This window comes from Zootoca vivipara, chromosome 14, assembly GCF_963506605.1.
Source record: "Zootoca vivipara chromosome 14, rZooViv1.1, whole genome shotgun sequence".
In the NCBI taxonomy this organism is placed as follows: Eukaryota; Metazoa; Chordata; class Lepidosauria; order Squamata; family Lacertidae; genus Zootoca; species Zootoca vivipara.
In genome coordinates this window covers 30,396,811-30,416,666 of record NC_083289.1, presented here as the reverse complement: position 1 = coordinate 30,416,666, position 19,856 = coordinate 30,396,811, and the positions used below count along the sequence as shown (strand labels likewise).

Here is a 19,856-nt window from a genome sequence, read left to right as displayed (position 1 = left end):
ACTTAATGGCCTTGCACCCCTAAGCAAAGACTATTTCTCTATGATGATTATTTAGACAGGCTTTCAGGCTGTTGCATTGATTGTGTCTTTCTGCTTTGCTTGATGGCACTGCTTTGAGTCCAGACGCTCCTGCTTCCCCCCCCTTTTTTATTTATAAAATATTCCTTTATTAGTATATTCAAATTAAAAAGAAAAAAGAAAAGAAAAAAGCTCCTGCTTTTTTCTTTACATGCTCATGTTATACCTCTTGGTGCCATTTTTAGGGCCTGCTTTTGCTGTGGTAGGGTTGTATATTTTGCAGCTTTCGCCGAGCTTCAGGGGCATGGTGCAGAAGGCAAGGTATAAATCTGGATAAATAAGTAAACAAAGAAGCCCCAGTCCCTCTGGAAAGTGGAATCTGGGCATATTTTGGCACATGGCGTGCAGCAGACGGGCAGCAGACGGTTGCTTCTGATGTATCAACTGTGTACCTCAGGGCCAAGCAATTAGGAAACTTTATTAAACCCTTTCTTCCCCCCCCTCCCACGCAAAAAACCAGCAGGCAAAGCATGATGACTTTACACAGCGAGGAGCAGAGGCTGCCAGGCGTTGCCTCCTCATTTCCTCTGTGTAATAATGACTTTAATTAGGGGCATTAGTAGCATTTGCAATTTAATTCCAGTGGAAAATCCTACAAGATGGGGAGCAATTATTGGCTCAACTGTTGCTTGTTCTCACTTTATTTCCCTCCCCCTTTCCTCAAAGATGGAACATATTTTAAGAGGAGAAAGACTGAGGGACTGTGTGTTGTTGGAACATGTCTCCAGGGCACAGAAGACAAAAGGGTCACCCAGGTCAAGAGTCTGAAGAGCAAAGCGACCTTGCCAGGCCATCCCACAGTCTGCCAAGTGACAGGGAGAAAACCCTGGAGCTACATGCATCCAAACATGCTATGTTGACTTCAGTTCTTTTACAGAGCCAGTGTGGTGTAGTGGTTAGAGTGTTGGACTGGGACCTGGGAAACCTTCTTATCCTTGTTCTGGAGGAGCAGTTCATCTGGCTGTTTTCTAAACACAGCAGCAGGAGGGTCCATTGCAGCCTGATGAGATTAATTAACAATGACTGGGCTGCAGGCAGGGAAACTTCCATCTTCAAGTAATTGCTGCACTGCAGGAATGGTGTGTGTCAGGGGGGCGCCATACAGAGAGCCGCCCCCTGTCATCCTGGCTAGCTCCTCAGCGTCCCAGCATCAGCACGAGCAGCGAGTCAGGAGAAAGGAATGAGGAAGTGAGTGGGGTGGAGAGAGGGCTCTGCCAGGCATCGGAGCCCCAGCCCCGCTATGGAAGAGGGTCTGGGGAGGAGGAGTCTGGAGAGATGTCTGACACAGGGCCGCCAGAAAGGAGACCGTTCCCTCCGACGCCCGAATTGAGGCGCTTTCCCACCCGTAGAGCCAGGGGGCGGCGCTTTGGTGTGCCCAGGCTTTTATGCTGGAAGAGAACCCAGAAGAAGCCATTGCGGGGTTCTGACTCGGACTAGGCAGTCATGTTTGCTGAGATCTTTGCACTGTAAATATTATGCACAATAAAACTCTGAAAGACAAGACGGAGTGGAGCATCTTTACTCAAGAATAGCCACAGACGCCTCTGACAGTGCGCTTACAAAACAGTTGGAGCATCTTTCTCCAACCCGGTGCCTTCTAGATGTTTTGGACTATATGTCTGTTATCAGCCCCAGCTTCCACCAGGCTCAGCATCATAGGGTTGTGCTGGGCACGCATGATGGAAAACATTCTTCCTCTCCACTCCCTACTCAGACCTCAAAATCATCAAATGGAACCAGGTTAATTTTGCCATGGCCTGATGATGACCAGCTTATGGTAACATAGAAGCAGGGTTTTTCACTGGTGGCAACAGTGTTGTGGAATTCCATCCACGCCAAAATATGAGAGGGCCCATCAGCATTGGCATTCCGCCGGCTCTTGAAGAAATACTGGTTTATACAGCTGCTTCCCTGAGCTTGAACCTCCTGAACTGATTGCTTTAATTGCCCTTTTAACTGTTATTTTACAGCCGCGTTTCAATGAGAAAGATAATTGTGGGTAGTTTAATGTTTTGATGGAATTGGTTTTTATTGTGTACTTTGATGGTGAGAGAGTTTTATACTTATAAATTGTTTAGAAGCCATTTTGGCCTGTAAGTAGTACGTAAATTAATACATGATGAAGATGATGATGAGAATCATGGTCCATAATAACTGGAAGGCACCAACTTGACCAAGCCTCACCTGATGTTCCTCCAGCCCTGCAGGGGTGAGGATCCCGAGGAAGCCTAAATCCCTCCAGATCAGGAGTGGGGAATCTCTTTCAACCTGAGGGCCACATTTCGTTCTGGTCCACCATGCTAATGGTGAGCACATCCCAAAGGAAAATGGGTGTAGCAATGAAGTGGGCTGTTTCTTACACACACTGACATCCTGCTCTCTACCCACCATTCATTCACCCAACAGCACAACATTCCAACAGAGTAATTCATACATTCATGTCAAATCACTTGCTGACTGCAGTTTCCAGTGGTGAAATCTGTGTGAATGAGCTATCAGTGGCTACTAAGCCCAATGGCAATGTTCCACTTCCAATACCCTCCAACATTTCTCCGACGACAATAGGGATGTCCTATTCCCCAGAGTCGGTCACGACTGGACCTAATGGTCAGGGGTCCCTTTACCTTTACCTTTATTCCTTAATAATACAAATTTTATTATTTTTACCCCACCCATCTGACTGGGTTTCCCCAGCCAGTCTGGACGGCTTCCAACATACATAAAACATAACAAAACATTAAACATTTAAAAACTTCCCCAAACAGGGCTTCTAAAGGTTTTATAGTTACTTAGCTCCTTGGCTCGGAGGTTGCATAACTCCAACATTTCTCCCATGAAAGTAGGGACGTCCTAAGGAAAAGCGGGATATTCTGGGATCAAATTAGAAACCGGGACATTGTAATATACTGCAGTTTCATAATAGTATGTATTTAAAGTAGATAATTAAATGAGCAAATTAATTGAATTTGGATATGCAGAAGATATTAAACAATAAATTTAAGGAACTGCAGAAAGAGGGGGAATGAAGTCAAACCTTGAAATGTTAAAATGATTGTAAAATAAATGGAATGTATAAATTTGAAAAGTATGAATAAAAATTTAAAAAATATATATCAAAAACCGGGACGGCTTCTGTGAATCTGGGACCGTCCCTGGAAAAAGGGGCACTTGGAGGGTCTGCATTTCCACTGCCATAGGCAGTATGCCTCTGGAGACTAGTCACTGGGAATCGCAGGGGAGGAGAGTGCTGATGTGCTCAGGTCCTGCTTGTGGGGTCCCCCCTGGGGCATCTGGTTGGCCACTGTGAAAACAGGATGCTGGACTAGATGGGCCAATCGGCCTGATCCAGCTGCACAGCAATTCTTATGCTCTTACTGATGAAGCTTGCTTATGGGCACCACCATGGCACTTCCAAAGCAGCTATGAATCTCTGCATTGAGCAATACTTACACATGCCTCCGGCCTAAACAGGGACACGGCTGGCACTGTGGGTTAAACCACAGAGTCTAGGGCTTGCCGATCGGAAGGTCGGTGGTTCGAATCCCCGCAACCGGGTGAGCTCCCGTTGCTCGGTCCCTGCTCCTGTCAACCTAGCAGTTCGAAAGCACGTCAAGTGCAAGTAGATAAATAGGTACCGCTCCGGCGGGAAGGTAAACGGCGTTTCCGTGTGCTGCTCTGGTTCACCAGAAGCAGCTTAGTCCACATGAGCTGGAAGCTGTACGCCGGCTCCCGCGGCCAATAATGTGAGATGAGCGCGCAACCCCAGAGACATCTGCGACTGGACCTAATGGTCAGGGGTCCCTTTACCTTGCCGACACACACACACACACACACAGAGAGAGAGAGAGAGAGAGAGAGAGAGAGAGAGAGAGAGAGAGAGAGAGAGAGAGAGAGAGAGAGAGGAAGGAGTAAATCTGAGCCAGCTGCTCGGTATGGACTCTTGCACCTGAACTCTTTGCTCTTGGGAATGCTACTGAAGTAAAGCCCCCTCCCAGAGTAGGTGTTTTAAAAATAAAAGTAGAGAATGGTGACATATCAACAACATCTCTCAGCTGCAGCAACCGTGACTGCTTGTTAGGAGACATGTTGCAAATACAAAATTTTTGTTTGCAAGCGCGGATGTGTCTCTCTGGCACCATCTTGTGCCAAATAGTAGCCATTGCACAGTGGTCAGAAAATACACTTTGCTGACACGTTTTCTCCCCACCTCCCCAATCCAGCTCTGAAAGTATTAAAGCTTCCTCTTTATCTTCTTAAAATACTCCAGCCTCCTTCCTGAGCAGCCTCTCTCAACCAGGCGCCCTCTCGATGTTTTGGGCTGCAACTCCCATCAGAGAGAGAGGGGGGGGTTAGTTTCATCTTTGATGTGAATAGGCATCAACTGAGAGGCAGTGTGGCCTAGTGGTTAGTGTGTTGGACCTAGGATCAGGGTTCAAATACGCCCTTGGGCATGACGCTCACTGGGCGACCTTGGACCAGGCATTGCAGCTCAGCTTAAACAATCTCACAGTTGTTTTGGATATTTGTCCATAATATTTCTATTATTTATTTTATAATAAGTGTCTGTATATATATCGTAAAAAGGAAAGTAAAGTAGTTTGCAACAATAAAAACATTTAAAAGTAAAGAAACGGATGTTAATTAACCCTTGTGGAGGGATGTGTTCTTGATTGCTTGCATAGGCTTGGCAGAATGGAAACATTTTCAGCAGGCACCTCTGAATTGTTCTCAGCTTTGTGTTAAATGATGAAACGCCTTTCAGAGAAGTCGTAGAAATCTCAAGGCGATTTGAAATCCTACAGTTAAAAACAACAAAAGAAAAAAAGTTTGAAAGCAATGCAATTACTATTTTTGAAAGATGGGTTTTTAAAATACCAATAAACATCTGATGCCTTTTTTTAAAAAAAGGAGGGTTTGTGTGAGAACCATTTCATAAAATCATAGAGTTGTAGAGTTGGAAGGGACCCCGAGGGCCATCTAGTCCAGGGGTAGGCAACCTAAGGCCCATGGGCCGGATGCGCCCCAATCGCCTTCTCAATCCAGCCTGCAGGCGGTCCGGGAATCAGCATGTTTTTACATGAGTAGAAAGTGTCCTTTTATTTAAAATGCATCTCTGGGTTATTTGGGGGGCCTGCCTTGGTGTTTTTACATGAGTGTGCTCACCAACAGTTTGAAGAATGTGTGCTTTTATTTAAAATGCATCTCTTGAGTTATTTGTGGGGCATAAGAATTTGTTCATTTTTCATGAGATTTGTTCTTCTCATTGGATGAGATGATCCTTGGGATCCCTTCCAACTCTTCAATTCTGTGACATTAGCAGAGCACTTTTCCTAAGTGTTCAAAGCACTCAGCAGATCCTCATAACAACCCTGTACGGTAGGCCTCTTGTTATAGCTTAGAAATTGGAGGCTGAGGGTTATACCCGACCAAGTTCTATGTGGAGGAGATGCACTGAAATTAATGGAGCTATGTTAGCCATCCCCACTGATTTCAGTGGTTCTACTCTGAATAGGGCTAATATTGGTGGCTTGCCTTGGGCTCTCCTCTGTGCTTGTGGCTTACCCACAGTTTGAAGTAAGTATGTGGCTCATGTTCTGCACAGGCTGGTCTACCCCAGCTCCCAACACTCCTTACAGACAGACAGACAGACAGACAGACAGACAGACAGACAGACAGACAGACAGACAGACAGAGGTTCAAGCAGAGCTGTGCAAGGCTTGAAGAAAGAGGGGCATGAAATGTTTTTCTTAAAGGGCCAGGCCTGGCAGTCTCATTTCAACATGCCATGCTGCTTCTGCCCTGAGAGGAGGCTGGCATGCTGGACAAAAATAGGAAGAAGAAGAATCTGCAGGCCTGGATGTAAAGCAAGTGAACCCAGAAGAGTGCTTGAGGAGAGGCATTAACTGTTCTTTTCTCTTTTCTGTCAATTGCTTCCTCCCTTCCTCCACCACTGCCAAGTTGCATGGGAGCAAAGCATTAATTCCAGCCTCTGAATCCAGGGGCTGGAGAAATGGTTTGGCTAATGGCTCATGACATTGCAATACATGTGCAGCCCACACAGCTCCCTCCCCAGAAAGAAAAGGGTCCATTTAGATTCTGAGTCTCATTATGGGGCCGCAAGTTTTACTTCGATCGGGAATGGCTTCCTCAGGTGTTGAATGTTGTTATGGTGTTTTTGTGGCATCAAATCAGAAGTGGTCTAGCTTCACTGGCTGAAGTTCAGGTAGTGTAGCGGCATTTAAAAGTCTTGTTTTGCTGGCACCAGACCCCTCTAAAGTTACATCATGATCCTTAGTGGCATTTCACCCTTTGCTGGAGGGGCTGTGGTAGAGCTGGGACCTTCCTCTGGGGCTGTGACTTTCTGAAGAAGTTTTAGGAAATGGCATCTGGGGAAGTATCTGAGATGACAAAGCAGCTCCTAGTTCCTAGAATCATGGAATTGTAGCATTGGAAGAGACCTCAAGGGTCATCTAGTCCAACCCCTTGCACTGCAGGAATCACAGCTAAAGATTCATTGGCATATAGCCATCCAACCTCTATTTAAAAACCTCAACAAAGGAGAGTCCACCACCTTCTGAGATGGTCTATTCCTATATCCACAACTCTTACTGCCAGAGAGTTCTTCCTAATGTAATGTTTAGGTAGAATCTCCTTTCTTATCAGTGCCGGATTTATGTATAAGCTAAACAAGCTATAGCTTAGTGCCCCACTTGCTTGGGGGCTCCCCAAAAAATAAAACAAAAAACTGAATGTACATTTCCAAAACATAAGATAAAAAACAATTACTTTGATAAAATAGGTACATATGCAAATGGCTTTAGATACCTATTAGGTCCATAAATTACCTTATAGCATATATTCAACACAAAAAACAGCGACAATTTGTTGTTGACAAAGGACAGCTGGACATATAAAGGGCCCCATTGCCTTCAGTAGCTTAGGGCCTCATCAAACCTAAATCCGGCCCTGTTTCTTATAACTAGAATCTATCAATTTGGGTCCTAATATATTTGATTTTCAATAAGCACATGACAACCGTGTTTAACCCAAACCCAATAAAAAGTACAGTCTGTCATTTATGTGAGGCAATTACAAATGTACATTGTGTTATAATACTCTTAAAACAATTAAACTTTTCCACAGTTCTGGTTACAGGTAGGTAGCCGTGTTGGTCTGGATCGAAGTAAAATAAAAAAAATTCCTTCAGTAGCACCTTAAAGACCAACTAAGTTTTTATTTTGGTATGAGCTTTCGTGTGCATGCACACTTCTTCAGATACGTATCTGAAGAAGTGTGCATGCACACGAAAGCTCATACCAAAATAAAAACTTAGTTGGTCTTTAAGGTGCTACTGAAGAAACTTTTCCACAGCGTACGTGCATCACTGGAAGTTTTATTGAGGAAGTTGACTTGTTGGCATAAAAGTAATAAACATAAACCAAGTTGTCTAAAACTTGTCTTTCTTAACTTCACCCCTAACCACTCTACTATGTTGAATTAGCCTCTCTGGGAGCAGCATTTCAGCGTGGCTGTTTTGAACTACATCCCTCCATCAGCCCCAGCCAGCTGCTTCCAGAGGAGGTTTGAGGTCTCTACAGCAGCTGGCTATTCTCCTTGCTTTCTCGCTTTAGCTCCTCTGACCTTGTTGTTTTTCCTTTGCTTTGCCAGGCTTGGCTGACAGAAATCCATGAATACGCAAAGCAAGACGTGGTCCTGATGTTGCTGGGAAACAAGGTAAGCCAGGCTAGTTCCTGGCAGAACAATACAGAGCCAGGCGCTCTGCGGCAATGGAAGCGGTTTGCTGGGATGAAGAGGGTGTGGATGCAGGTTGCCTCAGCGCTGACCCTGCCCATGCACATGGATCAGGGCTGCAGCAGCAACCAGCCCTCTTACCTGTCCACCATCTTTCTTAAAGCCAGTCAAGAGGTGACTGTACCTGTCATTGGCTGTGGCTCCATCCACTGTTGAGACGCCTTGCTTTCTGCCCCACCAGTCCCAATGAACACTAGGCATCACTGCAGATACATAATAATAATAAAAATTCTTCCAGCAGCACCTTAGAAATCAACTAAGTTTGTCTTTTTTTAAAAAAAAAAAGTTTTATTTAAATTCTTTAAAATATTACAGAAAAAAGGAAGATAAGAAAATAATAACAAACCATATTAGACAATGACAAAACCTATAAAATTTCAAATAGCAATCAACATAAACAAATAATATAAACAAAGGAAAAAACCAAAAACAAAAATTAAAGAAGCAAAAAAACAAAACAAAAAAGACTCCCTATTGTTTGTACACCGCTTCCCTTTTGTTTAACTTTCTCTTATCTTGCTTTATCTAAATTGTTATTTGCATAGATTCTCTATATTTCCCTGCATATCTTTCAATTTAGGCAAATCACCAATTCAATATTTATATCTTCTTTGATCAAAGAATCCTCAACGTATTTCCATTCGATTTTACATTTCTGCTTGGGAATATTTCTGATTGCTGCAGTCATTTTGGCAAAATTCATAAACTCCACCAACTTTTCCTGCCATTCTCCCTTCCAATTCTGTGCCATGAGGAGCCTAGCTGCTGCGCAGGCGTACAGGAGTATGTTTTTTCTATCTTCTGGAATGTTCTCCAGCACCATGCTTAGCAAAAATAATTCTGGTTTCTTTTCAAACGTTATTTTTAGCATCTTTTTAAATTTTTCATATACTGTATTCCAAAATTCATAAATTTTTGCGCATTGCCACCAGCAATGATTAAGGGACCCAGGTGGCGCTGTGGGTTAAACCACTGAGCCTAGGGCTTGCTGATCAGAAGGTCGGCGGTTCGAATCCCTGTGACGGGGTGAGCTCCCGTTGCTTGGTCCCAGCTCCTGCCAACCTAGCAGTTCGAAAGCACGTCAAAGTGCAAGTGGATAAATAGGTTCCGCTCCGGTGGGAAGGTAAACGGCGTTTCCGTGCGCTGCTCTGGTTCGCCAGAAGCAGCTTAGTCATGCTGGCCACATGATCTGGAAGCTATACGCCGGCTCCCTCGGCTAATAATGCGAGATGAGCGCACAACCCCAGAGTCGGTCACGACTGGACCAAATGGCCAGGGGTCCCTTTACCAGCAATGATAATAACTGCCATTTTTTTCCTGACCTTTTCCGCATTTATTCGAATTGATTTTATATATTTTGGCGATTTTTTCTGGTGTTAGGTGCCACCTGTAAACTAGTTTTAACATATTCTCTTTTGTCATTGGTATGAGCTTTCGTGTGCATGCACACTTCTTCAGATACATAGTCAGAGAACACAATTCTGCTGCAAAGAGTGACAGCCGCCAATGTGAATCGTATTGGAAGATTGGACCATTTCATGGAGGGCCATCGATGGAAACCACCGGGGGGGGGGGCTCTTGTGCTTGGGTCCTGCTTCTGGGTTTCCCATAGGGGCATCTGGTAGGCCACTGTGAGAGCAGGATGCAAGACTAGGTGGGCCCTTGGCCTGATCCAGCAGGGCTTTTCTTATTCGCTTATGCTGAATTTTTTAATTTTTTTTTGCCACCCCTAGGTGGACTCAGCCCAGGAGCGAGTGGTGAAACGAGAAGATGGGGAGAAATTAGCCAAGGTACAGGAACCACCTGCCCTCACTAAAATGAGCTGAAATTCTGCTTCAAGAGAGCTTAATTTCTGCAACCTTGTTAATTATTATTTTCACACCAACTTTGCAAACATCTGGGTAGGCTTATTTAAACCAGAACTTTTTTTTAGCAGGCGCCAAAATGAGTTTAGCAGGGAGGGAATTCCAAAGTGTAGGTGCTGACATACTAAAATATCAAGTCCTTACAAAATCGGTGCCCTCAAGCTGTTTTGGACTAAAATTCCTGGCTGACGGGAGTCGTAGTCCAAAACATGCAGAGAGCACCTTGTTGGGGAATGTTGAGCTAGATTTCCTTCTTAAAGAAATGGAATGTAGGCTTTTTTTCTGGGGGGAAATGGTGGGAGAACTCACCACAAAGTTTCTTTGTTTGTTGTCGGCCCAGTCCACCCCCCACCCTCCTGGCAGTGGCTGAATGTAAGATGCAATTTAAAAACTCACACAGATAATGATCTGGATTAGAAATGGCCACATTATTCATTACAGGTACTGCATAGGTGTATTTTTGGCTCAGCCATTGGGTGTATATCCATTCCAGCCCTCCCAACAAACAAAACAAAACAAAACAAAAAAACTACAGGTGAAACTCTGAAGTTTTGTCAAAAAGTGCATTTATTTCAGTAATGCAACTTAAAAGGTTAAACCAATATATTAGATGCATGACATGCAAAGCAAGATACGTCAAGCCTTTTTTTGTTGTAATTGTAATTATTTGTCGTTAGGCGAGTCAATTATAAATGGAATGTAATTAATGGAATGTAATAGCAATGTTTATTTTTGTATTATTGTAACTATTTGTTTTATTACTGTGGAATTTCCAAAAGAAAGCATTTGTAAAAATTAAAAAAGAAAAAAATAATAAGTTGCATTACTGAAATAAATGCACTTTTCGACGATATTCTAATTTTCCGAGTTTCACCTGTATTTATTCTTTTAAAGGTAAGGGAGCTCAGTTCCCCCAAGTTCCTGGCAAACACACACACACAAATCCTGAATTTTAGGGAGCATGCAGACACTGAATACCATCTTCATTTTTGCAGGAATACGGAGTGCCCTTCATGGAGACCAGTGCCAAGAGTGGCTTGAATGTCGACTTAGCGTTCACAGCTATCGCCAAGTAAGTTGCTTCTTTTTGACTTTCCATCTTTAACTTGCTCAGGGCACGTGGCACTGGGGGTGAGTTTATAGGACCAAGGGGGCAGTGTCTCAAAAAGAACCATTTGTGATGGTGCCACGTTGGCGGCAAACTGGTCCTTACCTAAGACAGGTAAGCAGGAGAAACGCCTTGTTGCAGGGCTGTGGCAAGAGACTAGGGAACCAGATCGATCAAACCGCTTGCATTTTGTTTCCAGGGAGCTGAAGCACAGATCTATGAAGCTGCCCAATGAGCCTCGCTTTAAACTCCACGACTACGTCAAGAAGGAGGTGAAAGGCGCCGGCTGCTGCAGGTCCTAGAACACCGCCTGGCCCATTTGAGGTTCCGCCCTTTGTACAAAGACTCGCAACCAGCACCCCACATCCCCTGCTGCATCTGTCTGTGCCACTACATGATTCCTTCTTTGTGTCTGTGTGTTTGTCCAGGTGAAATTGGACATGTGGGAGCGCGGGAGGCGGAGGAGGGCCTGGGTGGCTTCTTTCCAGGAAGCCAGACACAGCTAAGAGGCTAAAAATAATAGATCTGTCGGGGAAGAAGGTAGTTGACAATCAACAGGAATCGTGGCAGCGAGTGAAGGATCTTTGGCAGCCTTCAAGCACGGGCGCCACTAAAACGAATGGGTGTGTGGTTTGTGTGAATGGACATGCAACTCCTGTGCATTTGGGAGGTGCACACGTAGGACATTTTCCTAGGGGGTGGCATTCTGTGCCCCCTTTGATGTTAAGCTTTTCCCTGTTGGCGGCAATCTTTTGGGAATTGTGCTCCACGTTATAGTTGCAGCTTCAGCAAGTACCCAGGCCTGGTACTTCCAACCCTTATAAGTTCTTTATTATGGTTTTTCAAACTCCGCTGGCGCAATACATGCCCTGCATATGTAATATGGCACCCAGAGCAAGCACAGAATTCGACACCCCTTAATTCTGAGTAGGTACCCTTATAAATTTAAGTTTTATTATCGTTTTGCGCTCCCTTGGCTCTGCACACCCCGTGCAGGGGGACTGCTCCCACCTCCCTAAATCCTGCACTGTTCTTAACATCCGAGAAAGGGAGGGGAAATTGCTGCTGCCTGCAACATGTGGATAGCCTGTAGGGAGGAAGAAAAAAATCCCGTGTTTTCTTCTTGGGTCGCTTGACCGCTGGGAGTTGGACTGGCTCATTCCGGAGCGCAAACACTTTGGTTTCTTTTTGTGGAGGTAGGTTATAAGACAAAGCTAACTGGTATCTTTGAAGTAACTATTTTTAAAGTGCAATTTGTCTCCCACCACTCAGTACTGTAACTCCCTTGCTGTCTCTCTCATGGTTGCTCTTGGATACAAGAGGGTCTTTTTCAAACAGCTGCAACGTCATGTAAAAAAACGCTTGCCCTTTCAGCTACTTTGATGGTGGTGCTGCCTAGCTTTCTTTTTATGGCAGGGGTTTGAAAATGCAGCACTTTGCTTCCCCCACCCCATAGGAGCAGGCAAGTGCGATGCTCATGGAGGTTTGTGGGGTCCCCAGGAAGGGGCTTTGCTGTTCTTTGTTGCAAGGGAAGCTGCTGAGAAACCACCTTGCCCGCTTCTGCCTGCAGCCCTCCCTGACTTCCACCTCCCGTTGGCCTCAAGAAAAGGGAGGCCGGGAGCAAGCACAAGGCAACAAGTCTGACTCAATAGCCATAAGCAAAATCTCACAAACTAGCCCCAGATCTTTGGCACAGCGCCAGCCCTTGGCAGTACAGGAATAACCCAACACCTTACATCGCCATTGTAAGGATAATTGAGAATGTATATGAAGTGCTTTGTACACTCAAAGTGCTATATATATGTATATTTATTTATAAATACTAAGTTATCGTGCTTTCTTTGGTACTGTGGGAGTTTTGTGTGTGTGTATGCTGCTCATTTTCTTTTACTTAAAATCTTTATTCAGAAGCCAAGGCCCTAGGCTGGATTCCTTTCCCCTCCTTATTGTTTCCGAGCTACAAGTTTCCTAAGGAAGACCACCTTGCCTCAGAGCCGGTTTGCATGCTCAAAGCTCTCTTAAAAGCTTCAAGGGTTGCCGCATCGCAGAGGAAACCAGCCACATAGTTATGTGAATTGGGCCAGTTTAATTCCCCCCCCCCAACCCTGTACCTTAGGAAAGCAACTGGACTGCCTGCTGCTGGCTCTCGGTCCAAACACTCCTTTGCACAATTCTGCAGCTTGGCTTCTACGGCCTCCACTTTGCAAGAGAAGCATGGACTTAAAAACTCTGCCTCTTTGCAGGGACTTGGGTCTGCCTCCTACATAGACTGGCTTTTACTGCCACCTAGCAAGAGAGGTCTGCCCAGTTCCCAAGCACCCTCAAAACAGTGTTATCAATGTAGTAAGAAAATGCTGCCTCTTGTTTATAGCTTTCTATCTCCCCCCACCTCAATGTTCCTCTTAATAAAATACTTTTTTTAAAACGTTGTTTTCTGTTCTCAAAAGCCTTTGGAAAGTAAAACCAAAACTCTCCCTACAAGAACTTGCATTTCCCTATTTGCTGATCTGAAAGTATGCCTCCTTTCTAAAAGACCTTTGTGGGTGTAAGTCCTGGTAGTTCCATCACCTAAAGAACCTAATGTGTGGCATATGAAGGGCAGCTTCCAGGTGACAAAGTTTTGGAACTCCCTCCCCAGAAAGATGCACCTGGCACCTACATACACTGTAATGCTCCTCTTTACCACGGCGTTTTGACATTCAAAATGTTTATCACATTCCAATAGAACAAGTCTCTGAACACCAATGAAAGCAAGTTCCTTCACACAGATCTTCATTTCCTTAGGGTGCACGCACACTTAATATGAACTTCCTATTTGCAACCAGCATCTGCAGGGCAGCTGAATCCAGAGCAAAGAAATTTTTTACCCTTGCAATGCGATGTCAAAAATTGATTTTTTTTACCGAACATTTTATTTTACAAAATTTACAAATTTTTGCGAGAAAAACTTGCATTTCTTTTATAAGCTAAGCCAGGCAACACTAGAAAGAACAGATAACTATTTATAAATGAAAATGTATTAAACAAAATTTACATTTTTTGCCAGGAAAATTTGCATTTCAGCATTCTCCGGCAATAGAGATGCCCTTTGTCTTTGAAGAACATTGCCAGCTGTGCTGGAAACACTTTCACATGGGACACTTGTTCCTGGGATAGCCAGAAACCTCTTTGCAAGCACCTTCAACATTGGGAAGGACGCCTCATGTGCCTTCCACCATATCAGAGGGCTTTCATCGAAGTCCACTCTTGGCATAGCCATATAGCTTCTTAGCTCTTTTTCTGCTTTCAGTACAGACAACGGTGCTAATCCATCTTCTGCCAGGTCCTCCTCTTCCTCCTCTAAATCAAAAATTTTTGCCAGCCCTTTTTTTGGCAGAGCAGGCGGAGTATTGGGCTCCGTAGAAGCAACACACAGACTCCCATGCAAGTCTGCCATCTTCTTTATGGCCTCCTGCCTGACAGCCTCAGGAGCCTCCAAGTAACGCAGGCGAAACCTTGGGTCGCACAACGAAGCTAGACCTAAAGTGGTCGTCATAGGTGCACTTTCGTACTTTTCTGACAGTGCACCCAAAATTTCACGTTTAATGTCCTGCAGCAGCACACCGTCTCCCTCATCAGGCTGGAGACTTTTCTTAATTTTTTTATAAAATGGCAGAACAGATGAAGCAGTGTTATCATTGCTTCCAGTCGTGGTGATGTCCTCTAACACAGTAGTTGCAGACACAAAGTCTTGTATAGCAGAGATATCGCACTCTTCCAACATCAAATGGTTTTTGGAGGGATAGCCCAGAAACATCTCACTTAATGCACATTTGTTTTCAAGAAACGTTTGGCAGAGCTTAAATGTGCTCCACCACATTGTGGGACAAGCACTTGGCAAACTAACTTTCTCCATCTGAAGTATCTCTTGAGATCTGGCAAAGTCTCTTCTCATTTTCCAACTATGGCTGATGCTATTTTGCAGGTTTTTCAGTCTTGTAACTGCCTTTTTCAGCTGTGTCAAGTTTAAAGCTCGGTTAACCCCAACAGTTATGTTGTGGGCAAAGCAGGAAATGTGCTCTAAACCAAGCTGCCTAACTACTTTTAGAATATTTGTACCATTATCAGTTGTACTGCAAAATATATTCTTTACATCTATGCCCCATTCCGATAATGTGTCTGTGAGCATTTCACAGAGATTATCGGAGTTGTGGTCCTTCAAAATATGTTTACAGCCCAAGAAAGCATTCGTCAACTTCCACTCATCTGATATGAAATGTACAGTCACTGCCAGAAATTGAGTGCCTGCTACTGATGTCCAGCAATCAGTAGTGATGACCAGTTCAGTCTCCTTTATCTGACTTACTTCTCTCTTCATTTTCTCCAGAGTGTCATTATACAGTTTTGGAACTCCTTTGGTTGCAAAGAATTTTCTGCTGGGCAACTTATATCTTGGGTTTAGAGTGTTAACCATCTGGATAAATTTTGGGTGGTCCACTGTGTCATAAGACTGCAGGCATGTAGCCACGTATTCTACGATTGCCTGAGTACAAGATTTTGGCGCCTTCGAATTGAGCGGCTGAACATCCAATGCTGTTTTCAGCCGTTTTTTAGGATTTTCTGCAACCGTTACTGCAGGCTCAGAAGCACTAACCGTTGTTGCAGCTGGAGGATCATCAGCTTTATTACACGAATCGATGGAAATGTCTCTTGATGAAGAAGCCAACTCCCTAAATTTCTGTGGGTGGTGAAACTTGAGATGGCTACTTAGATTTGAGGTGTTTCCGCCTTTCGCAGATACCGAATGCAAACATATCTTACAAATGGCGACATTATCAATCACCACACGGTCACTTTCATCAGCAGGCAAGCCAAAATGCACCCAAACGGCACTTTTGGTTTTGGGCTTGGCTACCAAATGGTGGTATTCAGGACAATCCAAAGTACGGCGACGCTGAGTTACATATAACCTGGGAAAATATTAAAGAAAAAGAAAAATCTAATTTTGATGTATATATGAAAAGTAACTCAATGATAGCATTCTTCAACTAAACAATTAAAGACTTCTGGAGAAGCTATTAATGTCCTATACAGTCGTACCTCGGGTTACGACCACCTCGGTTTGCGAACAGTTCGGGTTACGAACTGCGCAAACCCGGAAGTGTTTTCGCCCCGCGCGCATGCGCAGAAGCGGCGCACGCGCGATCGCGCAATCTGCGCATGCGCAAAATGGCGGTGCCCATCGCGTTCGGGTTACGAACTATTCGGGTTACGAACTGCGATCCGGAACGGATCGCGTTCGTAACCCGAGGTATTACTGTATAGTCTTGGGGGCAAATTTAAATTTTTAGAAAGTAGTAGATGGCAGTGGAGAGCTAAACCACAGTTAACAGGGGCTGCACTGCGCAGGAATCAAAAGAAGCATTGGCTTCACGGGTATTCCAAAATCATGATTTTTGCATAGCACACACACGATTCATGATATATTGCCATATCACGTACTATGAAAAAGCTGTAACAATGTGGACTTCAGAACCGGTTTTGAATGATATTCAGGGGTACCTTGGTTTATGAACTTAATCTGTTCTGGAAGTCCGTTCTTAAACCAAGGCATGCTTTCCCATAGCAGCGGGGGAACAACGTCTGCTAAGTGTGTTCCATTTGTAAATTGAGTCCCCCGATGCTATGGGAAAGCACGCCTTGGTTTAAGGACGGACTTCCGGAACGGATTAAGTTCGTAAACCAAGGCACCACTGTATTGATATATCGCCCAGCCCCCCCTCACCAATTTGTTCTCTTAGCAGTAGCTCGTACCTCATAACATCTCGCAGAGTTGGGAGTTCAGCGGGCAACAATTCTCTGCCAGTTCCAATTAGATCGCTCACGTGAGCAGATGTCTCAAGACTTGTTCTCTGGTTAGAAGCCATTGTAGGTGGTTTCCCACTGGTTAAGACAGTAGTAGCAGCAGCAGTACTGACAGACAAATAATTTTTAACGATGAAGCTTCTTCAATCTGTGAAAGAAGCAAATACAGCTACAGAACGTTAGTGAATTATGTGTGTAACTGTAATATTACAATTCAATCTAAAAATATGTAAGTACTTGACCATTATTTTTTAAAATTATGAAATTTTACACTGTTAAAAATAAGACATTTAAAATTAAGTAGAATTCCACATAAATGTTAAAAATGTTTGTATGTACTTATTTAGCAAACAAAACTAAATTATATATATTCAACCAAAATATTTTTTGAATTCCCAAGTCATGTCGCAACTTTTAGCACCCCTCATTTTTGGAATTTGAAAGTTGAAAAATTCAACAAACCTGAATTAGGTTTGTGCCAACCTATTGGCACTCCACATACAGTATTCTGTTTGCTGACCATTTTTCTATGAAAAAAACCAAAGGAAAATAGTTATCCCTATCCATGAACATTGGCTGGGGTAGTAAATGTATCCAAATGGCAAAACTCAATGTATTTCTGGGACATTTTATGCCGCAGGTGATTTTTTTTTTGTTTTTCCAAAGGAAAACTGTAAGTAGCAACAAGCTAAAATTTGGGGATATTCATCCAAGGAGCACCAGCTAGGTCTACTTATGTGTAAAGTGCACAATGAAAAGTGTGCCTTGTAAATTTTCTTGGATGAAGGTTAAAAACTCCAATTAAGCTCACCACAAAGGCCTGGCATAACCCAGTATGCTGCTTGATCACTTCTGCTCCCAACATACGTCTCTTCTCTTCTCCCTTGTGCTTCCTAAAGAAAATTAAAATAATAAGAATGAATTTAGTGCCAATAATACATTTTGTTTTCTAAATAGACAGGAGCAAGGAAGGTGTCTCTCTGAAACCAGCTTTTAAGCCTCAGCTCGTGCTCGTAATCAGTAAACTGCAACCAGTTTTCATACGAGGTGTCAGAAAATTAAGAGCTCATCATCGGCTGCTGTCCGATGGGCCTAACAGATTACCCACCCAGATTTTCCAAAATCACAGTTTAGGCTCCTCCCTATCTACTGGGCTCACATCATTCAGTGGCAGCAAACACACCTGGAAAGGTAAAGAAGGAGGCCTTAGAACAAGCAGCCCAGGTACTGGACTGCTTGTGCTGTAAGTAGCAACAAGCTAAAGTTTGGGGATATTCACCCAAGGAGCACCCGCTAGATCTACTTATGTGTAAAGTGCACAATGAAAAGTGTGTCTTGTAAATTTTCTTGGATGGTTAAAAACTCCAATTAACCTCACCACAAAGGCCTGGCACAACCCAGTGTCCTGCTTGATCACTTCTGCTCCCAACATAGTCTTCTTCTCTTCTCCCATGTGCTTCCTGAAGTAAATTAAAATAAGAATAAGAATGAATTAAGTGCCAGTAATACATTTTGTTTTCTAAATAGACAGGAGCAAGGAAGGTCTCTCTCTGAAACCAGCTTTTAAGCCTCAGCTCGTGCTCGTAATCAGTAAACTGCAACCAGTTTTCATACGAGGTGTCAGAAAATTAAGAGCTCATCATCGGCTGCTGTCTGATGGTTTTAACAGATTACCCATCCAGATTTTCCAAAATCAGTTTAGGCTTCTCCCTATCTACTGGGCTCACATCATTCAGTGGCAGCAAACACACCTGGAAAGGTAAAGGAGGCTTTAGCACAAGCAGCCCAGGTACTAGACCTGGTCAAAGGGGGCCCATCTAGTCCAGCATCCCATTCTGAGAGTGGCCAACCAGATGCCTTGGAGAATTCTGTAATCATCCTATCCACGCTCAGAAAAACAAATGCTTCTCATAGGTGGGAAAAAAGACCAAGGGAAGGAGGCCTCAACAAAGCCTTAAACCAGACTGGAGACCTACACATAAAATGAACTAGCCTAACAGCTCAACATTGATATGACACAGTCCTGCTATGCTGCCGCAGAATGATCTGCAGCAGCAAGAGGCTGCAAGATCCTCCCTTTCTGAAAGGTAAAGGGTTGTTTGCAGGATCTAAAACAGACCACCCATACCATGAGAACTATAAGGCATGAACAAAAGGTTTAACCACCTCCTTCAAAGTTCTAGCTTTCATTAACTCAGGGGGCAGCAACCTTTTCCAGCCGCGGACGGTCTGGATTGAGAAAGCGATGCATTAACTCATACAAACAGGTAAATGCATTGTCTCGTTTCTGGCCCTGCTGCCAGAAAATCAATTCACCCTATCACCAATTGTGAGAGATCTAGCAGTTAAAACAGTGGTCTTTTAACTTTTTCAGAATCCAAATTTGGGGATTCTGGATTTGGGGACCAATTTCATAATTTTGGGTCACGTAGTTACATGGCCGTAGTGGCTTAGATAAGATCTCAACTAAGTAATGTTGCAGACCGGCTGGAAACCCTGCTCAGCCATGAAATTCACTGGGTGACTCTGGACCAGGGTATAAATATATAAACTGACACATGGGGATTAAAAAACTATGGGTGTCATCCAATGTCAATCCCACTCAGAGCATAGCTATAGAAATTACTGGACCAAAGACTGCCCTGTCCATTAATTACCACTGGTCTACTCTGAGTAGGACTAACTGACTATAGCTCTACACCAGGACGAGCTTTTCCGTTCCTGTCTGATTTTAAAGGCACTTACAGCATTTTCGTAATATTCCAAAGCTTTTAATAGGTCTTAAATAATATAAAACATTTTAAATTAAAAAACACAACTGCGTCTGTTCACACGTGATTTGTGCCCCTTTTCGAATGTTCTGCTGTTGATCAAGCGAGACTAACCACTATAGCGCTAGAAACCGGCCTTTCCGCCCGCGTAAAGCGAACCTTACCGTCTACCGTTCGAGCGCGAGCGGGAAAAAGAACGCGCAGGTTCGTGGAACCGGCTTTTATAAACTCGCCCCACTTCCCAATTGGCTGGTTCTTGCGCAGGGACGCGAGCCAATTGCTTTGCCCTGTCGCACGACCTTCTGCAGCCAATCGTCTTCCTCCACCTACAGACACTCTTTCCACTGGCCGACACAGTCTACAACTCCACGACATTAT

At 43.9% G+C, this 19,856-nt stretch overlaps 2 protein-coding genes and 2 non-coding genes across 9 annotated transcripts in view; 1 reads left to right on the top strand and 3 right to left on the bottom strand.

Moving 5' to 3' along the window:
* The window catches only part of RAB26 (RAB26, member RAS oncogene family), a 115,628-nt gene extending 102,855 nt beyond the window's left edge, over nucleotides 1-12,773 (top strand). The window contains exons 6-9 of the mRNA XM_035130970.2: nucleotides 7,747-7,812; nucleotides 9,624-9,680; nucleotides 10,751-10,827; nucleotides 11,063-12,773. Of these exons, the coding sequence (XP_034986861.2) occupies nucleotides 7,747-7,812; nucleotides 9,624-9,680; nucleotides 10,751-10,827; nucleotides 11,063-11,165 (303 nt within the window). The 3' untranslated portion in view covers nucleotides 11,166-12,773. The remainder of the gene's footprint in view (nucleotides 1-7,746; nucleotides 7,813-9,623; nucleotides 9,681-10,750; nucleotides 10,828-11,062) is intronic.
* Nucleotides 4,280-19,819, bottom strand: LOC118092642 (E3 SUMO-protein ligase ZBED1). 6 transcript variants are annotated; one of them, XR_009558576.1, is made up of 6 exons: nucleotides 18,086-19,445; nucleotides 17,519-17,600; nucleotides 17,170-17,234; nucleotides 16,657-16,855; nucleotides 8,015-8,093; nucleotides 4,280-4,874 (listed from the first exon to the last, which is right to left on the bottom strand). XR_009558576.1 is itself a non-coding variant. In XM_035130962.2 (6 exons), the coding sequence occupies exons 5-6, from the start codon at nucleotides 16,767-16,769 to the stop codon at nucleotides 13,883-13,885; spliced, it is 2,043 nt and encodes a 680-aa protein (XP_034986853.1). In that variant the 5' UTR covers nucleotides 16,770-16,855; nucleotides 17,170-17,234; nucleotides 17,519-17,600; nucleotides 18,086-18,167; nucleotides 19,643-19,819; the 3' UTR covers nucleotides 12,833-13,882. The 6 variants fall into 6 exon arrangements, 5 of the variants coding, with proteins under 5 accessions (XP_034986853.1, XP_034986855.1, XP_034986856.1 ...); XM_035130962.2 differs by lacking the exons at nucleotides 4,280-4,874; nucleotides 8,015-8,093 and adding exons at nucleotides 12,833-15,812; nucleotides 19,643-19,819 and having other exon boundaries at nucleotides 18,086-18,167; XM_035130964.2 differs by lacking the exons at nucleotides 4,280-4,874; nucleotides 8,015-8,093 and adding exons at nucleotides 12,833-15,812; nucleotides 19,643-19,678 and having other exon boundaries at nucleotides 18,086-18,458.
* LOC118093336 (small nucleolar RNA SNORD60) lies at nucleotides 17,703-17,785 on the bottom strand. The gene has a single exon (XR_004693627.1). It is a non-coding gene; the product is annotated as a small nucleolar RNA SNORD60 (small nucleolar RNA).
* Nucleotides 18,273-18,355, bottom strand: LOC118093337 (small nucleolar RNA SNORD60). The gene has a single exon (XR_004693628.1). It is a non-coding gene; the product is annotated as a small nucleolar RNA SNORD60 (small nucleolar RNA).
* Nucleotides 19,820-19,856: the final 37 nt, after the last annotated feature.